Source organism: Neodiprion lecontei, chromosome 5 (genome assembly GCF_021901455.1).
Source record: "Neodiprion lecontei isolate iyNeoLeco1 chromosome 5, iyNeoLeco1.1, whole genome shotgun sequence".
NCBI lineage: Eukaryota > Metazoa > Arthropoda > Insecta > Hymenoptera > Diprionidae > Neodiprion > Neodiprion lecontei.
This window is the reverse complement of record NC_060264.1, coordinates 34,912,586-34,936,673: the sequence shown is the minus strand read 5'-3', so window position 1 is coordinate 34,936,673 and position 24,088 is coordinate 34,912,586. Positions and strand designations below refer to the sequence as shown.

At 41.1% G+C, this 24,088-nt stretch overlaps 1 protein-coding gene across 4 annotated transcripts in view; it reads right to left on the bottom strand.

Moving 5' to 3' along the window:
- Nucleotides 1–24,088, bottom strand: part of LOC107219709 (tyrosine-protein phosphatase 99A) — a 330,930-nt gene that overhangs the window by 5,001 nt on the left and 301,841 nt on the right. Inside the window, exons 5-18 of one of the 4 annotated variants that reach the window (XM_046739670.1) lie at nt 22,996–23,183; nt 22,362–22,476; nt 8,240–8,440; nt 7,578–7,858; nt 7,237–7,493; nt 4,672–4,967; nt 3,472–3,692; nt 3,235–3,360; nt 2,979–3,154; nt 2,624–2,915; nt 2,373–2,544; nt 2,137–2,261; nt 1,777–2,054; nt 1,520–1,655 (exon numbers count right to left, since the gene is read on the bottom strand). In XM_046739670.1, the coding sequence (XP_046595626.1) occupies nt 1,520–1,655; nt 1,777–2,054; nt 2,137–2,261; nt 2,373–2,544; nt 2,624–2,915; nt 2,979–3,154; nt 3,235–3,360; nt 3,472–3,692; nt 4,672–4,967; nt 7,237–7,493; nt 7,578–7,858; nt 8,240–8,440; nt 22,362–22,476; nt 22,996–23,183 (2,864 nt within the window). Of the gene's footprint in view, nt 1–1,519; nt 1,656–1,776; nt 2,055–2,136; nt 2,262–2,372; nt 2,545–2,623; nt 2,916–2,978; nt 3,155–3,234; nt 3,361–3,471; nt 3,693–4,671; nt 4,968–7,236; nt 7,494–7,577; nt 7,859–8,239; nt 8,441–19,053; nt 21,373–22,361; nt 22,477–22,995; nt 23,184–24,088 lie in introns of those variants that run through there. The other 3 variants (XM_015658025.2, XM_046739671.1, XM_046739672.1) reach the window with 3 other exon arrangements.

Genomic DNA, 24,088 nt, shown 5'->3' with positions numbered 1-24,088 from the left:
GATATAACTGGGTTAGGTTCGTTATTCTTGTCTACCTGCATCCAACAATTGCAACAACGAAATAAACTTTGCAGCATCGTTACGAGAAAATTAGTCGACAAACACTTCTATTTGTCTGGATCTTTCGGTACCATGACTACCGTACTGATGTTTTCAATTATATTGCCATTGTAGTTGATGACGTTGCTGTTCTCTCCTGGATATGATTTGGTTCTGATTGGCCGTGTTTTTTTATCAATTCATTTGTACGTGTACCTAATGTAAATATATATAACATTTTTCGCTGTCGCAGGTCGAAGAAATTTTAGAGAAACAATATTCTCACTTACGTTTCCACCCTTTGAGGGGGGCTCTCCTCACATGAACGAAAATATATTTTGTTTACAATCAGCATTTTTAAATACAAACTGTAACGATGCGAGCAAAGAATATACAAATCCTTCTTTACTTATATTTGCATACGTAAAATTTAAATTAAGAAAAATCTTCTTCGATGTACGACACTGAAAAACGTTATTATACGTATAGTCTGGAGGTTGAGAACCCTTCCTACTAATGTAGGTATACTTCAATGATTTGTATTTTTTTGCATTGACGTTCAGATTATATTTGAAAGTTAATTTGATTGTAAATAAAAAATATACTTGACAGTTCTGAGAAGGGCCCCCCTCAAAGGGCCGAAATGTAAACGTGAATTTTTTTTTCTCCGTCTGACCTACGATAACGAAAAACATGAATATATACCCTGGAGGTTGAGAACCCTTTACTACAATACCTCATTTTAGTCGTAAATGAATTCTCTGTTGTATATGAACTCTCTTCTATTGCTTGTTGGATAATAAATTAATTGTCTGTATACTATTATGGAGGTACATACATATCAGTTTTTTTTTTTACTCAACTGACGAGCTGATGACGAAATATGGCTCAGGTGGTTTGTAAGGCCATTAATTTACAACGTTTTTCACTAGAATTGGTTAAACTGTATAGATTTTTCAGTAAAAAAATTGCAGAATAATGTAATTTCTCTGACATTGTTTTACTAAACAGGTGTTACGTTAATACTTGAAATTTAGCGTTTTAACCCTAGTAACTTACTAGAAAAAACTTTGGCCTCTCAGAGACCCGATCTACGTATTGCGTATTGTTTTGCTTTTTTTGCTTCAAGAATTTCTCCCAGATCTTCCATCGTTTTTTGCTAAAACTAATATTGGAGTCTATTTCTGAATTGTTAAATTTTGTCTCAGAATTTTGTTCCAGTCGTAACGTAATGTTATGTAGAGTAATAACATTCCAAAGTTGCCTGGAATCTGTGTAACCCCGTGTGGAAGTTTCCATAGGTGTAAGTGACTAGATTTAAAATTAATTGTCTGTGTCACAGGGACTTTATTATTAAATTTAGAAATTTGAATAGCTTCGGCTGCACGTCACAAACCTCTATTTTGTTATATTATTGTATCGACACATTATTGACCTGCCCGTATGTGAAAATGCGTTGTCAAGTAAGTGTAAATGTTACCTTAGATCTGAAGATTCCCGGCCGTTTCATATAGAGCAATTTTGCAGACATGTAAATGTCGGCCGTTTGTTCGAATTCTAGCTGCTTGTTCAGCGTCGTTAGGATGACGAAGAGCCCACCCTCGATTCCACCGTATCTGCCGAAATGGGAGCAATAAAGAAACTGAAAATCGTGACATCGTTCTTTCTGTCGCGTTATAATTATTCTTAGTTTCTCTCAAAAGTGCCCACTTCAACCATTTTAACCGCTCTTCTTACCTATCCATCACGATAATTGGACCGTTCTGATAATCACGGTGAAAATCTTGCACAACGTTGACGAATAGTTTCGGGTTGTTGTTGTGAGGCCAGGGGCCACCCTGATCTAGAGGACCTTGGACAATCCTCGCGCTCAGCTCGTAGTCGTCCTGCAATGAGCGAACGGCAACTTCCCGCAAAACAACGCCATTCACTGTTTCCTTGATCCCGCAGAGTCTCACTCGAAATGTTTCAGACTCCAAGTCCTTACCCTCGGTAGGCCAGAATTCCGGATAGTCCTGACGGTGAAAATCGGGTTAAGATTTGCTTTTTTCCGCTATAACGAGATACTTGAAGAAGCGTTTGCAAGATGAGACAAACCTCTTCGCAGTGCGTTAACATCACAATTGTTTGAGCATTGTGGTCCCAGACCATTTGCCAGAATTCCATAATAGTGTTTTCCATAGGATGTTGAGTCAAAATGAACTCCCGGTTACGTTGGAATCCTGAAACAAAGATCACGTTAAATTGTATTCCATCGAATGTTTGAAATGTGTTGTGTACCACTTTTCTTCCACACGCCTGTATAACATTCAGCCAAGAAGAGCAATACACACCAGCGAGCCAAGTAGCATTGATGTAATCGCTTCCATCAATTCCAGGCTTCGGAGTCAAATGGACTCTTGCATTTTCAATTGGCAAAGCCTCCATGTTCCGATTTTTGACCGCGTTGCAGGGCTTCGTGGCCGAGACTAGATTGAAATCTTTTGGCTTCCATGATGTGACCAGCTGTAAGTGAACGGCGAAAGAGAGATGAAAAGTCGAGTCGAACCGATGCTACATTTTTCATGTAAATGCATGTACTTACCTTGTACTGAGCGTCAAGCGAGTTCCACGGATCGGTCTTGTTGTTATTCGGACACAGCATGTCCCGCACGTGCTGAAGCAGGCTGTTGGCCTCGATGTTAGTTTCTCCACTCTCTATAGCTTCCTGGAGAGCGTCGTGAATGAATATGTACTGTTCTTCGGTTTGCACTAAAAAATTCCGCTGGGTTCGAATGTGCTTCAAAAATCCAAACACGTTTATCTCCCCTTTGCTTTTAGCTTGCTTCAACATCGCGTCGATCACTATGTAAGTTCCCGTGCGACCGACTCCGGCGCTGTGGAGAATCAAAGTTCGCTATTGAACAACTGGCCTGCTATAGTTTCAAACTTCAACTTACCTGCAATGAACGATGATCGGACCAGCATCCGGCGGGTTGGCGTTCGATGACTTTCGCACGAAGCTGAGAACTGGTAGCGGGTGATCCGGTACCCCATGATCTGGCCAACCGGTGTAGTGATACTGAAGAACAGTCCTCTCCCCCATATTGATGCCGCTTTTCTTCTTCTTAATCTGCTTGGAGTTTTAACATTACAGTTTCGTAGTTTCGTTTACGTCGTCTACTAGAACCTATAAATTCTTATATAGACATATACCTTCAAATGTCGAATGTGAAGAGTGCGAACGGTGTACGTGGCCATGATGTCTTCTCTCATGAGAGTCACCTGAATGTGTCCGTAAGTTTCCGTGCCCTCCTTTGGCCAGTACATGTCACATTTTCGCTGGAAAAATGGGGCAAGTAAATTATAGATGAGCGGTAAGCTCTCGGACGTTTTATCCCCAGAGGTGATAAAGATATGAATGACTTTGTATGCGTTTATTAATCAACTTACACGTCCGCGCTCGACTAGATTCGTTATCATAACAATGATGGACACCCGCTGCTCCCAGACCATTCGCCAAAAAGCGTCGAATGTCGGCGGCAATGGACCTTGAGTACCGATGTAAGCTCGAGAGCGTTGCCAACCGTCGATGTAATTCGCGTTAACATAGTCCTGACCCTTTTTTGGCGGACCGCCTCCGCAAGATAGCAATTGTACCCGAGTATGATCATCTGAAAAGGTTTATTCCATGTGTTTACAAGGGGGGAGTCCAGTGTAAAACTTTTTTTTTGGAAGATGCAAAAAGGCATCCTTGAATTAGACGAAGTATGCCTGTTTTAGATTTTTTTATAATATCAACTTTCAAATGAAAATACAGAAAATTGAAGCAATTGCAGCGATCGAAAGAAAAATGATATTGTTTCAATTGAAAAAAATATATGAATGCAAAATAAAGTTACAACGATTACGGTATAACCCTTGAAGAAAACTGTAAGGAATCAATTTATACTTTTTGAAATTCGTTCGAAGGATTGCTTATTGAGTTATCCTTCACGCCATTCTGACAAATGCAGTTTTGAAAAAAAAAAAAACAAAGAAACAAGTCTTTGAATTGAAATGAACGTTTTGTACCAAAGATGCGTTGAAAATAAGTTTTTAAAACTACACTTGGATTCCAGTACACAGATTCTTCAGATCGCTAAACCCGAATGCGATATCAGATTCTCAAAATTCAAAATGATCCAACGAGCCGGTTTGATATGCAAATAATGACTTAATTTGTATCAAATTTCGTCTCATCAAAGGGTCTCTAATTTCCAAAATTTTATGAATTCGATAATATGAACTTTGGAAACATATTCCATATACCTCATAGTACTGTATAAGTACTGCATACAGAGAAAAAAAAACTTTTATTTCATTGATCAATTACATTCGGATATTCATTTAATGGGGTCTCCGGTGAAGTTTCGATAACACCGAGTTTTTCATTTTAGAAATGACACTTTTATCGCAGAAGATTGAAATTTTTTTTTAGAACACATACTACTATAATCTAAATCGTGTTGGAAGGAATTTTCGATGACATCTTTTTTAGAAGTTTCAAAGACGGAAACTCGCTATTATCAAAATTTCACCGGAGTCCCCCCTTAAACCTTGCGTTAGGGTCTGCAGATAATTCCTATTTCACCATCAATTTTTCACACTTACATGCGAGAATGTTCAGGTAACGATTTTTGGTCTTGTTCTCCGCGTACTGTGAATTTTCCACCGTGTAATCCCCGGTCTCGGATTGAATGAGCTCGTACTCCTTACTGAACCCGATATCCCCGTCGGCATGCAGGGCCGCAACGTGTTGGGCAAAATTCTGTACCGCGACAGCGGTTCGTTCCCCATCCTGCTCGGTGTTCTCCCAGTCTTGTAGAGTGGGAACGTTCCTCGGTGGGTCGTCAAGGTAGTAGTAAGCGGTGTGAAAGCATTTTCTAAACATCGGCCTGAGACATGGCCTGTTCAATTAATATTTTCCAACGTTTTCAAGCATCTCTATATTACATTTCATACATCGCTGATGGTCAAGAAGCACGGAAATTTCTTTTCTCTATTCTACTTATTCTAACAACAGGAATATAAGTAACTCACATCAATTGTTTCATCGTAAATAATTATTGACGATAATACAGTTCTCACGGTCTCGGGGGTCTGTTACAGCTCGCTTATAAGTAAGGACTGACGAAAAAATACCACTGCATTTATCACGGTTGAACTTATCGCACTGTCAGATAAAAGCACATTATCGTATCAACGCAAAGGAGCGGTTATCTTATACGTATGTGTGAATGTTTTTGATACAATCAAAGGTGTCTCGATCTCGGGACAAGTATTCTCGCATCCTCCCTCCTCTCCATGCAAGCTGATGGTTCACTTTCTCAAGTCCCACACACTTGTTCCACGATTCTAATCAGGCTAACTCGAATCCATCGCCATCCGGGCTTAATTCCTTAATTAGTGTCGATTCGTCTGTCTGTTGTGTGACCTCCAAGGTGAACTGATTCTCGCATATATCAGTAAACCGTACCGCAAATTCTAAATACTGACAACAATCCAGGCAGAATGGGCGTTTCCGTTTCTGCGAAACTACGTGTTCCGCAGTCTATAAGGAAGACTAAAGCCTAGCAGTTCAAAATCGTAAGACTTGCACTCACCGTGGGCACGCCACTTGACTGACTTAGCTTTACGTTTCGAGCAATAAGCCAAGACTGAGAGTTTACTTCTCAAGACCATGAATGGTCCGCGAGTACCAAGCGAGCAATTTTATTGGTACAAGCTTTCCGTGAATTCTACCAATGGCACATAAGCGGCTTCTCCTCTCGGCAGAGAAACCCACACGCTGTGCCTGTTCCGTGTAGCTTCGGAAAGCCTTGGCGTTAATATAGTTGTCATTTTTACCACCGCGGAGTTACATGCGATTCTGGCAGCGGAATGGTTCGCGATTTCTTATCATTTCAGTACTTAACTAGACGGATCATTTGCAGTGTATTACAACTTTGATCTATTCTCGGTAATTGCGGGATTACTTCACTCCGAGGGTCTGGTATAAGTCTAGTATAGTTGTAAGCTGTCTGGATTCCAACTTGAACCGCGACTATCACGGAACTCATTGCCTTGAGCATTTTGCCTTGGACCAGGGTGTCCAGTTGTTTGTCAAAACGTAATTCCATGAGAATTCCAGATTTTCCATATAAAATTTAAGATTTTTCTAGGTCGACTTCAAGTACACGATGAATGAAAATGCAATAAAAACATGAACAAGATTAGTTCTTTTTGATAGTATCGAGATAGATACAGGTGTGATTGATAGTCAAAATTTTTCCAGGAGTTCAGAGTTTTAACGACAATTTTTAAGATTTGGCTAAATTTGTATGAACCTAGACTCAAGTTTACAAGATTCCAGACACGACATGCAATTCCATGAGATTTCTAGGTTTTTTCCAAAGGGCATCAAATTCCATGAGAATTCCATGATGACTGGACACCCTGTTGGACGTACAATCGTAGGAACGTTAACGTAACGAAACGAAACATCATGGAAAAAACAGTTATTGTACAATTTTAGAACGATTTTCGGGCAGTTGACTTTTCAAATTATGAACATGTTTTCTTTGTTAGTATTTGATACTTGAATTTCAAAAAACCCTAAGGGTCCAAGTAAAGATTTTTTCTGAACATGCATCGTTCAAGTAACGTTACTAACTTCAACCTCAATTATGTTCTAAAGCATGATCTACCAAGGCGATGTCAGTTCGTTGAGTTTGTGCTACGCTTCAAGTTTCGCAGGTTTGGCGCTAGGGAACAATGAGCTTTAGGTTAGGAATCATCAGAATCAAGTGTACCCGAGAGGTGTTCGAAGAAGAAATTAACCGAAAGTCCAAATGGACCGTGGTGTGAGTATATATGGTGTGCCTAGGAGTGCAGCTTTTTTCTCTAAAAAAGTGTCTCGCGCTGGACTGCACTTGAGTAAGTTCGGTACCAACGGCGCCAAAATACCCTAGATCGGTGGAGATTAATTGTTGTGACGTTGAATCATTCTTCTAAACCCCGTGGTTTTTGTATCCTACACGATGGCGTTACCGAGCAGGGTAGCATTGGCCAATAAAATAATTCCATAACAATATAGGTATTTCTTAGACAGTTGGTACGAAATTTACTTAAAGGATTTGACCTCGAACATAGGCGATAATGACGGTCAAGAAGGAGAAGAGTGTCTTTTCTCCTTACCTCCAGAGCACGAAGGATGTAATGGCGAGCATCACGGCGAAGCAGGCGCATACCATTCCGGCTATAACACCAGCGCTGAATTCCTTGCTGCTCCGACGCATCGATGGTGGTATTTTGTCGCAATTTGGTTCAACCGACACCGTCCTACGCGGTGAGCTTTCTCCGACTATTATATCGTTGGGATTGATTACACTTCGCGTTGCACCGCGAACTGTAACCTCGTAGACGGTGTTCATGGACAGGTTTTGAATCGTTGTCTGGAATCAGAATCGATTACATATTCATGATCGAAAACCTTATGGAGTCGCCTCGACATCAGTTAGATCTAAGAATATACTCACTCCGCTCTCGAGGTGCTCTTTGTCGGCAGATATCGGGATTTCCTCGAAGTCATTGGTGCCCTCGACGCGATATCGTATGTAGTAGAAATCTATCGAGTTCCAAAAGAGGCCAGGCCTCTGCCATTGGAAGTAAATCACGTCCTGTGCTTGGCAAGTCAAATTCAGTATATTCGGGGCCGATGGACCGGCGATGTCGGTCTTGTGAATAATGTGGTCCGATGGTTCACCTTCGTTCTTCCAAGTGTAGGCCTTCACCCATATCTTGTACTCTGTGTACGGTTCTGAAATAACCAGGAACCTCCGGGTTTATATTTAGAATTTAAAACCAACTCGTTTACTCATGCTGCTTATTTCTCATTTCTTATAACCCGGCCGCATATCACGACAAAAATATCATGTGCAGTGATCATGAGATAAAATTTTTTTAGAAAGCCCGTCCGTGTGTAGGTCAAAATCGTGTTAGATCAATGAAAATTATACAAATTGTTCTCGCTTTTATTTTAACCACCTGTATAAAATTTCCAAGCGATTATTTGCAGCATACCGAAGTTATTTTACTTTTAAATTTTTCGTGATTTCACATTGATTCTTACGGGAAACTGTCAGACCCAATGTAAAATGACAATGTTATGTTTACATGCAATTGGTCAAATGATTCTTACTGAGATCGCTGAGGTTGAAGTAAATGTTGCTATTCGTCATGTCCATGTTCTTATGGGATTTCACATCCGTGTAATTGGAATGCATGTAGTAGATCCGATACCCCATTACGATACCGTTGGCATTCTCAGGTTTGGCCCAAGACAGTTCGATGGATGATGAGGTGACATGATGAACGGTCAAGTTCAAAGGTTTAGTCGGCACTGTAACAAGAGAGAAAAGAACTTTTGTAAATATCTGAACTTTCAAATTGAGAATCCAAAAAATATCCACGAGATTGTTGTGCGACCCATTATCGGGAATCCAGCAAGTTTCCTCCTTTGAATCCCATAGAAAAAGCCTCACACTTTTTCTTGTCATGTTAAAACTCTACTGCCCGACTCTGTAGCGAGGTTGATGATCTGCGACCCTTCACTCCTACATTATCTCAATGAGCGGAAGCTTCTTATTAAACTACACGACGAAAGAATTTCGATCTCTCGTCTTGGATTACGGGTCGTCGTCGTCGTCGTCGTTGCGGTTTCAATGATATTCGCCGAGTTGTTTAATCTGTTTGCATACAAAGAATTCCCTGTATCATTAACCAACCCTGAAGTTGATTACTCAGCGTAATCGCATCGTGCGGCTTGATATGAATTTTGTGTAGTAACATGATCCAAGGTCATTATCATTAAAAGTTTATTTATTCACGTATGAAAGTGAGTGTATCTTGTTGTCCGCACACCGACGTTAATCCGGATCAGTGTGACTGACCGGATACAAAAAGAGAAGATGAGGAGAGAAAATAAGACGACGAACACGAGAAGAGGACCGTCTACATTGCAAAGGTGCATTAGCAGGGAAAAAGCGTGGCAGGTTAAATAAATCCAAGATTTTTCAGCCAGTGAAAGTTGCTGCGGGCAGTTGTTCTCTTTACATCGTATATATATATACGTGTTTATATACGGGGTATCTGAACGTAGGCATATTCACAATATATCGTTTGTCGGTATTCCGCAGGAAGTGAAGGGACGCTTAGCCTCTGCGAGCATGCGTACAAGTTTGTTGAATACTATTCGGCCCAAGATATTGACGAACATTAATTTACAAAACGAGCAGAATGAAGAACAAAAAACACAAAGCAAAGGCATGACTAACAAGGAAGGTATCCCAGGTGGATCTTTCCGATTTGATTTCTTTTGTAACATGTTATGGTGAATTAAAAACCACGCAACACGTATGTTTTTTAATCTGCCATTAAACACTCTAAGGCGGTGAAACCACCCTTCAAAGTAAAGGACGCGAGAGGGCGATTTGGCAGTGTTTCTTTTTTTATTGGTAAAATCACATTTTTCATTTCTCGTTACGACAGAACTTTTCCAGATGGATTGGTTAAAAAAGATTATATTCTTGCGGGTGAAACTCTCAAATCGCCCCCTGATATGCCTTACTTTGGAGGGTGGTTTCACCTCTTTAAAGTGTTTAATGGCAGATGAAAAAAAATAAGTGCTTACTTTTTAGTCTACTATAACATATTACAAAAGAAATAAAATCAGAGAGATCGACCTGAGATACCGTCCTCGAAAGTAAGGGTGTCAATTTACTTTGTTCCGGTGAAATTATTTCTCGAGCATTTTGAATAAAAAGTATCTAACTACTTTATTTATTTCATAAGGATAGTAGAATATATCCTAAATATAATGTAAAGATTCGTAGTAGTGGAGAAACAAAAATACAAAAGATAAAACCAAGTGGACAGTGAATGATGTTATCGTAACTTGAAAATATTCCTCCGACTTCCGTTTTATCGCTTATGTCATCGGTTTGTGTAAACCGTTCTATAGAAATATGAGTCCAGGGTTGTAAATGTGTAATCATCCCATTAAAGTTTATGAATCATCGCTGTAGAACTCTTTACGGTACACAAATAGATAATCGGCAAAATCACTGTAACCACAAATAGCGTAAAGTATGAAGAAAAACTTCAACCGTATAATCGATTCAAAGATCTTTTTCTACCTGGACGAAAAGAACCGTCTCTACTTATGGTTTTAAAGATTATTTACTCAAAAGCTGTTAACCTGATCTGCACTTTACGGTCGAATTCCCGTGCAGTGACAAATCCCCGGAAAGGAAGAAATTCTGCATTTAAGAAAAGAGGAATAAATATATTTGTACATAGGTATACATGGATAAAATATCATTTCCTCCTCATTCCAGTTAGCTTATTTTATTTCTCCGTCAAGGTGTGAAAAGAATCATCGAAAAAAATGTAAATCAAGTGCTAATGAACGACAAGGTAATAAAATGAATGTTTACGTCCATGTCTGGCAACTCGTTTTTATATCGGACATTTTGATTAAATCGCACGCGTACAAAGTACTTGTGTGATTTTTAGAGCCGTACGATTATAGGAATTCACTCGGTGTGTATATATTATGTATAATTGATATGTGCATGCGCCTAATGTATTATCGCTTATGCAGGTACATGCATACGTTATATACATGTGTATATACGGTGTTGATTTGACCCAGTTGTTTATCCAGCGTTTAAATAACAGGTAGAATATCCTTGCAGTCTTAGAGACTCGAGATACTTTACTTATACGAGCTGAATCGGCCAAGAATTATTGCTTGCAAGAGAGGGAAAAAAACGGCAAAACTTATCGGTTACGTTTTCCTGTTACGCACGGAAATGAGAGAAAAACGCCAGCAGCTGAATAAATATGAATAATATTTATATATATATACACGCAATACGTCCATCTTTACATAAATTAATCGTTTCTCCAGCTCTCACGCCTCGTTGAACGTTAATTACAACGTAAATCGAAAAACAAAGCGGAGCGATTAGACAGTGTAACAAAAAAAAAAAAAAGATCTCTTTTTTGCTCTCGTTTCGACTCGTTGATTTTCAATCGATTATAACATCAGATATCATGCTCAGTTTGCGCGTGTCTCTTCTATACGTGCGATATAATTTATATTCTTCGGATGTGATGCAGGCGACTTGGTGTGTGTTTAAAAATGTATAATGCGACGTACAGTCATGACAAAAAGATGTTGGAACGTAAATGCGATAAAACAAAGGTTTACGAAGGAATCTATAATTAACATCTAACTATAAAAAAATATTTCTTCTGTTATAGGATAAAGTTTCAAAACACTCAATTTCGACTGTGGACACTTCATTATATTAACAACGTCGGAGTAATTATAGATTATTTTATAATTTTTGTCCAATTACCCTCTTCGGAAACACAATACTTAGTTCATTTTGTTCGTGAAAATAATATAATGAAACAAAAAATAATGCAATCATACGATTCCTCTAACGCTGTTGATCAAATAAGTTGTTTATATAATGTGAGCATGTTTTACGCGTTTTTCACGCATATTTTTCGTACCAAAGTACCTGTTTCTGTGAAAGTCGAGTCAGTCTACGAATGCGCGTGAGCGGAGTACTGAAAAGACTACTTTTAAATCCTAGGAGTGTTGAAAGTGGTCCTTTCTGTACTCCGCGCATGCGCTGTCGTGAAGAAATCTGACATTACGCGACCCTAACCTCAATTTCATGCTTAGTGAGAAAACGCGCAACACACTCTTGTAGTATAAAGAATCGTGTGCAACAAGGAGGCAACGTCTTTTCGCTTCGCGTATTTGCAATATTCGTCTTCGGCTCATCTACGACTCGTATCGCAAACTCACACTCGCCCCGAAAAGACCGAGGCCGCCTCCCTGTTACACAATTGAATATATCATTATAGCTGAAATTCTGTGTTTTAATATACTTGTCGCTGCTGGCTCACGGCCGGTTTTTTAATTGGCTTAAACTCGACCAGTTTCAGTTTCACTATTTGAATCTATGTTTCGGCAGGTTTCGGACCCGACTGTACGTCGCATATATCGTTAATAAAGAGGTTGACGAGCCGGTGTGTGCGTCCCCCAAGTCCCGCAGCTCGCGCGTTCCTAATGCGAAACTCGAAACGATGATGGCGACGAAGGTAACAAAGCCGGTAGGCAGAGACCCCGTGCCAACACAATGTAAGCAATACCGTCCCATCTGTACCTACGTAGTAGGCAAAGGGGAATCGTTGAAAAACTCCCGTATGCCGTCAGCAGCTCAAGACGCGAACGTTTTTCGCTCGCCGTACAAGTCGAAGCGTTTTATATTATAGTTGCGAAGCGAATGACGATGATTATGGTATATATTCGGACCTGTTTTGTTCAGTTTGTCGGAATAAAGGAGGCAGGAAACGGTTCCACGAATGATATATATACATATGTAACGTCTGCATTATAACTGCACGACTTGATCGTCACAACAATTTCGTCTTTTATATATAATACTTTTACGGGCTGACAGAAGAGTCGGAGAGTCATACGCGCTCATTGTCAACATAACCTGCGTTACACGTGGACGGGCGCAGGTCTGTGCGTATACGTATTCGAACCGCATTAATCACGCTCAACAACACTTATCGGTTGTTTAAGTCGCACGTGCAGCGAAGCGTTCATCCGTGAACAATAGAATTAAGAAGAAAAAAATAAAAGAAAAAAAATAAGGGCGGAGACGGGAAGATGAAGTGAAAGAGAGAAATGAGATCGACGTATCACCTTGAAACGTATTAAACAATGAAATGTAATTGGAACCCCATTATCATCAAACTTGACTAAAATGTTACGTTTCATAACTTTGACCTTGAAGATTTGAAAGTGCGCGATGATTTTTTTTTCTGTACACTAAATTGAATCGAATATCTTGTGGAAAAGTTCATCTTGTGCTCGGATTTTTTCCTTTGCGTTTTCATGTGCACGACGTACTTATTTTAATTCAACTCGATTGGTTGTAGATGTCTTGACACAGGTCAAGCTACTGCCGATAAGTTTCATTTATAATAGCAATAAAAAGTCCAAGCTTACGTGCACCTGCACACTAACGTATAAGCGGTGAACTGATGATTAAATGAACAGATATTTGGCTGGCATACATGTGGTCGTAGTTTTTTTCATTTGTTTTGTTTGCTCGTTATTTGGTTCTCACGGAACGAAATTTATACACGTATAACACACAAAATCGTCTACAGAAATTGACAAAAATATTTTCACATCGTTATTTAAGGGACATTTACAATTATATACACGTGTATAATCACAAGTGCGCGGTGATTATTTATGTTATTTACTTGTAAATGAATGAATATATTGCGTCTGAGCAGCGAGAAAACGAGCGAGCAAGCGAGCCATACGATATTATATAATTACCGTAAAAGAAAAATATCTCGACGAAGTTAAATGCTGTCATAACAACACAAATGTATACAGTCTCTATACATAACGTATGATAATAGTTTTACGAAGAACGAGTTTCAGAGTGAGGAAAAAAACCTTCGATACAAATAAGACGAAAACGAAAGCGAAAATAATTCTCCAGTGGAGGTGGTCGAAATGAGCCGAGAATATGCAGGAGCTGACTGAATTCATGGCATGAATCTTGTACTTCACGTCTGCATTCATTGTTACCGGTTATGTCATCATGGGTTGCTATTAGAGAAGAAATAAGCTCTGACTAACTACATAAATGAGTTAGATTAAAAGGTCTCGCTTCAAGTTCGTATACGTCTACTACCTACAACCGTTCAATGCTCTCACTGATTATCCGCAGCCTTGAGTCCCACAGATTTAAGCTCTCCTTTAGACCGTCCGTACTTTTCGCTCCTTCTTCTATGATCAGCTATTTCATTACGCGAATCGCAATTAACGCGATACTAATTCGAGAAGGGAAATCTCTGTGTAATTGGCCAAAGATGCGCTTCGATGAGTCTCGATGAAAGGAGAGAAAAATAGTGTGACGCGGAGAAAAGAATCGACTGACGGTGTGTTTCCATCCTGAACCACCGTTACTTCGAATCGGAGAAAGAGGACCAACCTCGTTGGGCAACTTTCGCAGGTAGAGAAATAATTACCGGTCATGAACCGAACTGGAAAAATATGCAGGTTTTCGGCGCAGGAGAACAATCTTCAAAATCTTCAAACTAAACAAATAAACAAATAGGCGTATTTTTGTTACTAGCGGCATAGAAATAGGCAGGAATTGCTTTTGTTTCTTTTCATGGCTTGTTGTTATCTTCATGCTTGTTGACATCAGATTTTATTACATCGATGATTGTATCGGATTGCGATTCTGAAATTTTATGTTTTCCTTCTTCTGTGTCCTCCTATATTCTCTCCATCTTTCATACTTCTTTTGTTCACTTGTTGTTGATGTTTCTAGACGGAATTTGACGCAGTTGATGCACACGGGTCTGACTTATTGGCTAATGAACGGACGGAACGGACGTGTTTTGAAAGAGGATGAGGCCTGAATGGAGTGCGTCTGTGTATTGTTGTTCGTAAAACCCATGTGTGAAACCCCCTTTATGCATGCACCTATGATTGCATTCACATACAGAGTATGCGTCAACGGATTATGCGAGCGTTAACAATCAAGAAGAAACGTAGATTTTCTCCGTCTTCTCGGCTTTTTGTCCTTGTTCCTCTTTACTCTTTTTTCTCTCCACTGCAATCCGTATTAAGGTCAAAGAGATCGCAGACGATACCCGTTTGCTCGTTCAATTACCATCTCTCTCTCCTCTTATGCCCAATACCGCAACTAGGATTTTGCGTAGGTACGTTAAGTATCTTTTTTTTTCAGAGAAGCGGTAGAGACAGAAGACTAAAATTATGAACAGTTCTTCTCGGTCTTCTGAACATTCCAGCCAATCTATCATGCATGTAGTTGCACTGCGCGAAAAATGCGCTGCGGACTTCTATTGACTACAACTTGGTTCCAATCTAACACTGAACTGAGTACATCTGATGGCAAATTTCTGAATTGACTACAGGGATTGTACTATAGTAATCCAATTTTGGTCAATTTTAATACTATAATATTATATTTTAAGAGACTGAAGTTAGTAACGTTAACGTAACGGAACCCCGGAAAGAAAAATTATCATTGAAGAATTTTAGAATCACTTTCCAGAATTTGGAGATTCCAAATATGAGTATATTTTGTTTATCATGGTTGACTAAATTTCGGACAATCCTAAAGCTGCGAAGTAAGTAACGTTACTAACTTCAACCTCATTGTACCTAGTGGTGTAGATTAGGTTTTTGTAGAATTTTTGGTTTTCAACAAACGTGTGAAGAGAACTGGCAAAAATTTTGGCGAAAACCCACCGCAGGCGTCTAGTCAAAATCCGAACGTCTCGTTGGCCTAGATTTTATACATGCACGCCTGGCTTTGCTAACGGAGAATGTGACCGGATGAATCGACGTCGACGAGAGAGGACCCTCTCTAGCTCTCTGCGCCTGTGTTTAAATAGTTAATTCGATACGTGGACGATTGAATGGAGACGGAAGAACGATCGATGCTGTAAAAATGTCGATTTATGCCGTAGGTACTCGAGTTCGCACATGTCCGTCGGTATAGTTTGAACATGTGTTTAGACGTAACGATGGCGTCAATCGCAGATGTGAAGAATAATTAATACGTTAAGTTGGATGCGACGTGACGAGGAACTCGGTGAAGGATGAATCCGTGGGTGGGAAAGAAGAAGAGTAATTACAAAACACGAGGTGTTACAGATGGCGTCACTTGCGCACATGTTGCGAAACTAACCAGTGAGTTTGAAGCGGAAGTCGTTTATACATCACAGGTATATAGTAGTGGAAAGATGGCGGGGACGAAAAGATACGAAAGGAGGAAAGAAGATACGCGGTGGGAAATCTGAGAACATTGATGGGTTAAATGCATCACCATTTGTGGTCACTGTGCTATTACTGACCCCTTTATAAAATCCCGCATTTCACAATGTCATTTTTTTACATCTCTTTAATACACACAAATTATGACTAAAATTCGTTGTTTAAACATCAGCGTTTAAGTGGACGAAAGCATCTTTATATCACTTTGGTACATAACCTCCCATTACACGTAATGAACATGTCCGGAACTGATACCAAGATCACCAAAACCGGTACATCTACTCTCACTAAACGTGCATATATGAAAAAACTTACATCGACGTCAGTGTGAATCAGTTATAGTCTTAATCGATCTCTAATCGCTGGGAATCGCAGCAACAAGTCCCAGAAACTTGTGTGAAATCTGTGGACGCGGAGTGAATTATCGGAAGTGATCGAAGAGTCGTTGCGGGGAGAAGCATCTACAGCTGTATAGAGAACCGGATAATTTATAGGCTTGTAAAAAGTCTGGTTCTCTTTCGGTGACTTGACCTGCGTGTCGGTGACACTGCTGCGCTCGGATATCGCGATTGTAGGTAAGTATTGATCGTGATCGCGGACAGCCGAGGGTCGGGATTCGGTCCCCTGTGTAATGCGAGCGAGGTGTCGTTTACTAGCGTGAAACTTGCTCGCCGTTCAACCCTGGGACGTGATATGTGACGGAGCATGCCGGTCTGAGAACAGCTCGGCCACTCGCCGTGCAATTTATCTTGCGCACACGTTCGTGATAATTATTCTTATATTCGGTCTGCGATACGGTGACGCTTTTTCCCACGCTCTCACAGATAATCTCTGCACTGTTTCTTCTAGGCTCGGAAATAACCACCAAGTTTGAATATATTCGGAGGGAAAGAGCACTCCACGAGAACGATGAACTCATGGTGATTATATGGGAACGTAATTCCGTGAATCCGGTTGGTTACCACATTTTAATGTTTTCATCGAAGTATCGTGTCTTCTTTGCAAAATTTCATCTGTTAGTGCGATACGATGTGCGTATTTTTATAATCCCAATTTTCGAAACTGGCTAAACATAATAAACCTGAATTTTTTGTGGTTGTAACGTTGATCTGCATAAATTATTCTTGTGGAAAAATATGTCACACTGAGAAATCCTGGAATGTCTGTGACTCTGGAGAGACTCTGGTTTATCTTTAGATTCTCATTCCGTCTTGAGAGCTAAGCAGAAACCAAAAAGAAACAGTCCAAACGGGAATGAATACAAGAAGAAGCCTGACGAGGTATTAAAAGTCGAAACTAAACGTCGAGATTGCGGCATAAAAGAGGTTTTAGATGTGGGGTAAAGCGGGTGATCGTGAAACGATCAGAAGGATGCGAAGGAAGAGAGAAAGAAGAATGTTTCCGCACTTCCGACAACCAAATAAGTCCCAGCTTTTTCGTCTGTGGAGTGATCAGATTACTATCATGGTAGCGCAATGAGCATGTATACTCAACTGTTAAAAATTAAGGTGATGTTTTATTCTTTTTGCTGGAACGAGGTACAAACGTTAGTGTTCTCCTAGTTAAAAATCCTCTCATACCAGTTTCTTTTGGGAATTTTCCAAAATAACCCTGCAGTATACGAGTTTGACAATTGGACTCGTTTCTGTTTAATATAAGTAATAATATACGTATTTGTTATCGGAGACCTTACAAGGTTGGCCTTAGTCAGTCATTTTTGACATGAGGTATCAAAAGACCTGATTTTGCTAATATCTGGTTTCCCGATGCTTCAACGTAATAAAAACTTAAAAATTAACACTTGTAAAGGTAATCTAACCATCTAAATGATTACATCCTTATGAGACACTATTCACTATTATGTTAGAAAATTGTGCATGGAGTTGAAATAAGGTTTGTTGTTTAACATGTTATTTACGTGAGAAAAAGTCACGTAATGTGAGGCACCTCGTAATGTTAGATTTGAGCCTAACCTTTTGCGGCACAGCGTCTCATACATGAGACACCTTTTTTGAATCGGTTTTTCAAGATCTACATTCAAGTTTTGAGGTATCGCTGTAATTTTTTTTTTTTTTGCATAATTTAATTTCTAAGACTTCAATGTTGATGTTTTAAGAGGGATTCTTGATGATTTCGTGACTATAGTGAGCTTTATAAATAAACGAAGTATTTAAATAGCCTGTTTTTACAGAATAAATGTAATTGTTTGAAGGTTATGGGGACTAGAAAGGTGGAATACGGTAGTCTTGGGTTTTGGGATTGCTAAAAACGAATCCTACGTATAAATTTCGAGATTCTAAGTAGCTGATCCAATATGGCGGACTGAAAATATAAAAATTGATCCAATCCGTATAAAATTCGGTACCCGGGGGTTTTCGAGGTCGCTGAAAACGAATCCGACGTCAAAATTTCAAAATGCAAGATGGCGGATCCAATATGGTGAATTTAAAATATAAAAATTGATCCGATTGGCATGGATTTGGCATACTCGGGGGTTTTTTGGGGGTCGGATTTGGTCATCCAAAAAACCTCTGAGTGTGGATTTTCGAGCCATTCCGATCACTTTGACATTTTCAGTCCGTTATATTAGATCCGCCATTTAGAATTTTGAAAATTCCTCAGATCTGTCCTCATATTGAAATCAGTAACCTCGAGGACTCTTACATACCTAGTTTCAAGGAATTTGACCGAGAGGAAAAATGTATCTTTAATGGGTTAAAATCCTTTACTTCAAGAAGATTCTTTGTATGTCAAAAAGTAACGTTCAGACCGTGTTCCGCCAATGAAATAAAAAAACATCTCCCTGATGTGAATAGTCCGATGTATGACACGCGCGATAAAACGGACAAGGAGCTGCGGTCCGAGTAGAATTGTGACCATAAGCCATGCAGCGATGTGAGAAGAAGTTTACACACCGTCATTGGTAACGGCAATTGCGGTACTGACAACTGCGTGGGTATTATAATCGCCGGTAATGTGTGATAACGAGAAATCCTAGATCCCGGAAACAGTTTTCTACAGTAGAGACACCGCAAGTTTTTTAAGCACCGTGAATTTCGTTCGCTTATTGTTGGCTCGATTTTTACCTATCTGTGACGTGTTATTGCTGTTGTTGTTGTTGTTGTCATCCGACAACGATTGATTCTTTTCCAAAGCACCGAGGTATATCGTAGTCGGCACGATGCCGGTGGTCGTCGGTTGATCCTCGGTTGTTTCCTCAGTTTGGGCCGAAGCCGTGGCGTCGAGGACGAGCAGGAAGAAGCAGATCGCGGCCGCAGCCCTCGTTTGAGCACCGCTGACCATCTTGGCCTAAAATTTTCGCCCTCCTGCCTGCGCAGCTGCGCCGTGCTGCTAGAGCTGCCGGCCGAATATCTTCCCGATAGGCCCACTTTTTTTTTCTTTCTTTCTTTTTACTTCACTACCTATTCGCCCTTTCTCGAAATATTTTTCTCTAGGCTTATCCTTCTAACGTATCACCAGTTCATCCATATTATATTCCATTCTACACTTCACACTGCACTTGAACAAGAGTTCCTCTGGTTGAAATCACTGTATCTAACCGCGATAGTATTTTATCAAGATTTATTCACCGTGTATAATTTTTCAAAGTCTTGCTACGTATGACGTAGACGTTTTATAAAAGCGAATTATTTTATGCAGATCCTTAGTAAATTTTATATCTGACGGTGTAATAAAACGATTCAGTCGTTTATTGGCAATCTTTATCGTCGTGATTGTACAATTGCATTTATAAGAAAGGAATTATAAACTATGTATAAAAAAAAAAAAAAAAAAAAAGAATCGAAAATAAATAGTCTCTAGGCATACAGCTAATTATTGATTGGCATTTGGTTGATTTCAACTATCCTGACGTATTGCCAATAATTCAAGTCTTTTCTCTGCGATAACACTTCGAGATTCTAGTTGTTACGTCAAGTTTGACAGATAAACGTCAGATCGCAAGAGATTCGTTACAGGTTCGTTGAATATCGCCGTCACTCCTGTCTCTCGTTTACAAAGGATTTGACGAATCTTTCTCTCTCCCTCTCTTTCTCTCTCACTTTCTTCTTTGTCGCCCGCACGGTTACCGCACACGATCGATGACCTGCCCGTGAAAAATCTCCTCTCATATACGACGTTCGTTTTCCGTGGATTTTTTCTCCAGTTTCTCGGTAACCGGGTGTCGTCTTCCTGTAAGCCACGCGGCACTTTCTGGAAACCTTTTAACTTCTTTCTCTTCTTTGTTTCACGGTATCGAACAATATCCTCCTCGATTAGTCATTGCGGCACAGGCTCATTCACGACGCTCGCGTCGAGATTACGCTCGTTGACACATCCTGGTCCACAGAGAGACGCCCGGCTTGTCGTTACAGATCACACGCACGAGGATGTGTGCGATCACCAATGCGCGCATGCAGGAACGACGTTGCAGCCTGACAGCAGCAGCTGCATTCTGCACCGAGGGTAAAAATCATTGAAAACCGTACCACAAAGAACCGATGCTAACAACCTCGGTGTTCTTCACACTGCACACATAATAAGGTTACCGTTTCGCACGGCCGCTGCGGCAGAGGATATCAGCGGATTGAGGAACGAGGTGTACAGATAATTTTTTTACATTTCACACGAGTGCAGTGAAGCGATAATCATAAACTGTATTCAAACTTTAAACCAGTGGCGTGAATAACGGCGCGGATTTCAATTTATATGGCAGTGGAGATTTGCGCCCGTTTGATTTTCCATCAAGTCGATTCTAATAACCGGCAAAACGCCTCGGCGATCAGGCATTATTCGATCCTGCACTGGCTGGAATATGCATTGACTTGGTCCACCGCCGCCGCCGCCGCCTTCGCCGCCACAGTTTGCCCCTTCACGGGTTTATAATCGACCCATCTCACACGCAAGCAACATCGAGCGCGCACACAATCGCGATGATGCCCGCGACCCATCGGCTCGGCCCGAACGTCACTGCGCAAGCCTATCCTGGGCTGGATGCTCTTCGCAGGTGAACAACACCCTCCGTCGGTAACGAAGCGCCGGTGATGCGCTACGCTTGTTTTCGAGTTTGGCGTGCTAACGACGTTTACCGAAAAACGGCGCTCGTCGTTTGTTTACAATCCACCGCTGACCGACCCTGACGATGATCGTTCTCCGGCAAACCGTTCATGGCGAGAGAGCGGAGGACCGATCCTCCGTTTACTCTTGCTGATGGATATCGTTGCGGTTCTTCGGGCTCTGGTGTCGGTCACTGCACTGCGAACACCGCGTGCCTGATGGCCTGGAGCCGACGAGAGCGATTTTTCTACGGCCTGTCGTCTCACCGCCGAGCTCGTTCACGATCTTCGCCAACGAGGACAGGCACCACTAACGCGCCGCAACTCCCGTTCGACCAGACTGATCCCATCCAACGACCCAACAACCGTCGGGCTCCAGGGCTTGGGGGGGTGTTAACGTCGAGGTCAGTGACGTACATCTCGCTCCGAGCACCTCGACCCGTTTTACAAGTTTTCCGAGAGCTATTCGCGCCCCTTTCTGCCTAGGAGTAAGAGGAATTTTTCAAAATCGGCAACGCAACTGGCTTAGACTTTCAACGGCGTCGCACGCTAGTCACCGACACGAAGCACTGACCTTCGATCAAATAAATCAAACAATCATCACACCGTATCTCGACATTTATTTAAACTCGCAAGCTATTCGCTCTAACTCGATTCTTCTTTGCTAGTCAGCTATTGAGCGACTTTACTGTTAGAGAATCGGGCCCTGAATCCTGAGGTACTTCGGTGTAAAGTTAGCTCTTGTTCAGTTCCGTTCACTTTTTAGAGCAGTGGCTCTATCTGCAGTCCACTGAGGAGCTTGAGCTAGTCGAAAAGGTTTCTCTCTGGTCGAAATAGCGTTGGAACTGGCGAAAGTATGCATCCTTACTATTCACTATAATTCCGAAATTCACCGGTTCGTTACTCAAGGGTTTCTTTATTGTGGTAGGATCTTACGTTATTCAAGAACGGGGGAATTATTCTGACCTATCAACACTCGGGGAATGCACTGGCTTACCATCGGTAAAAAAAAAGTACCGTTTGTCGGTAAATATGAGATCGCATATCAGCTAGCCTCCCGTCACGTGACTGTATTGTACCCACCGAATTGTATCGACTGAATAGACAGTGTTCTGCGTTACCTTCTTGGGTGAGTTCTAGATAAAGAAATTCACACTGTCGCCGCTAGAATCGTGATTGAGATTTACAACAACGTGATTGTTATTTTTTTTTTCCCCAATTTATTATCATACCTATGAGGCTTGGTATTATTTTTCCTTTTTTATTTTTCGCGTGAGCAGAGTTCAAGTGCGAAAACTTATAACAGAAACTAGTGAAATTGTAATCCAGCATCAACTTACCTCCTTCATCAGTCATCACCAAGACTGTGGTGGACGGACCCAGGCCTTCGGGGTTGAAAACTTGCAGCGAAACAAGATACTGTGTGTAAGTTTCCAGACTGTGAATAGTGTGGCTCTGGAACGAGAACGAATTCGATCAACATCGCAAATGAGAGACTCTGGTCTCTAGCGCGGCAGAAAAGTGTCAAACTATGTTAAAGTTTCGGTTATGCTGTAAAGTTATTTGACGCAGTGGTCAGTCGGCGACATTGTGTAACTACTCGGTAAACGTAGTCGGGAGGTTGGAAAAGCTGAAGGTTGAGAAAGAAAAATTTCAGGCGTAAGTTAAAGCCCGTGAAATAGCAGCGTATTAATTTTAAAGTCAGCCTAGCTGCCCGGAGGCAAGATGTAAACCATGTTTAGAGAATTGGAATGTTTACGGGAGTCACCAGACCCTTTTTGGTAATAAACAAGGCCTTGACCAGTCTGACCTCTGAACCCGACCCACACGCCCTGAGGCAGTAATGTCACTAACGATGTTGTCGAAGTCCATTGTTTTAGGCACGGTAAAGAAGGGACGGTTTCAAGAAGGGGCGTGAATAGGTCGAGAACATTAGCCGCGTCAATGGTCGAAACATAATTTTTTTCCGCTCACCTCGACGTTCGCATCGCGTATGTAAATTTCCTTGACATCCTCGTTTCCTCTGTCGCGTGGTCTGTAGGCGATACGATAGCCCAAAAATTCGCCGTGAATGGTGTCCCTGTTCGGGGGTCGCCAGGTGATCAGAATCGAAGTTGCGGAAGTATTGTGCGCTGTTGTGATCGTCGGCTTTCCGTCAGGTACTGAAACAAAATAAGTAGTTAGAAGTGAAGTTTGGACGGTTAAAGCCTGCGGCGACTGGTCCGAAGCTGAAACTCGACATTTTGTCATGTGTGTAAATAGACCCGGCTTCGGGTTAAAAATATCCCGACGCGACGGTATGAGCAATGATGCAAATCTCTATCTAGCCTAGCTCTACGCTTGACCTCCGTTACTCTCACACTTGTCAGTCAAAACAATCAAATTATTAAACGCAAGGCGCAGGATATATTGTTTGCGGGAGTTTGTTTGCCAAGCTGCAAATGTGCACGCTGTCCCGACTAATGCGGAGGGGCGATGCAATGTAGCTCGCAATCCACTGTAGAAACAATTCGAGGGGGAGGACATTAAAATGCAGACAGGTGCGAGAGCATCCGAGCGGTGAGACAACGCTGGACTCATTTAAACTACTCCTAACTAGAATGCCCGTATTAATCTACCGGTGACCATTTCCCTACGCGACGGTGGTTCCTCTCTACCTTATGGATGTAAATGTAGCCTCGTAACCACGCTTCACAAATAGGGGGGCGGGAAATGAAATTCCGAATTTGAAAAGTTCGGAAAGCTCCAAATTCCGAATCTTTTGTTGGCGAAACTTAAGAGTAAAGAAATCAAACTTTGACAAAACGTCAAAGTTTGAATGGTCCGAAAGCCGATTCTCAAAGCTCCGATAGGACAACATGCCGAAAGGGCGTAACTCCGACAAGTCAAAGTTCCGAAAGTGCGAAAGTGAGAAAATTTTTAAACCCGAAACATCGAAATTCCGAACGATCGAAGATTTTCAGTTCCGTGAATATCTGGCTTGGTGAAATTTCACCACTTTGATCTTTCTTTGTTTGAATTTTCGATATTTTTGCCATCGGAATCCCGGTCATTGCGATTTTCGGTT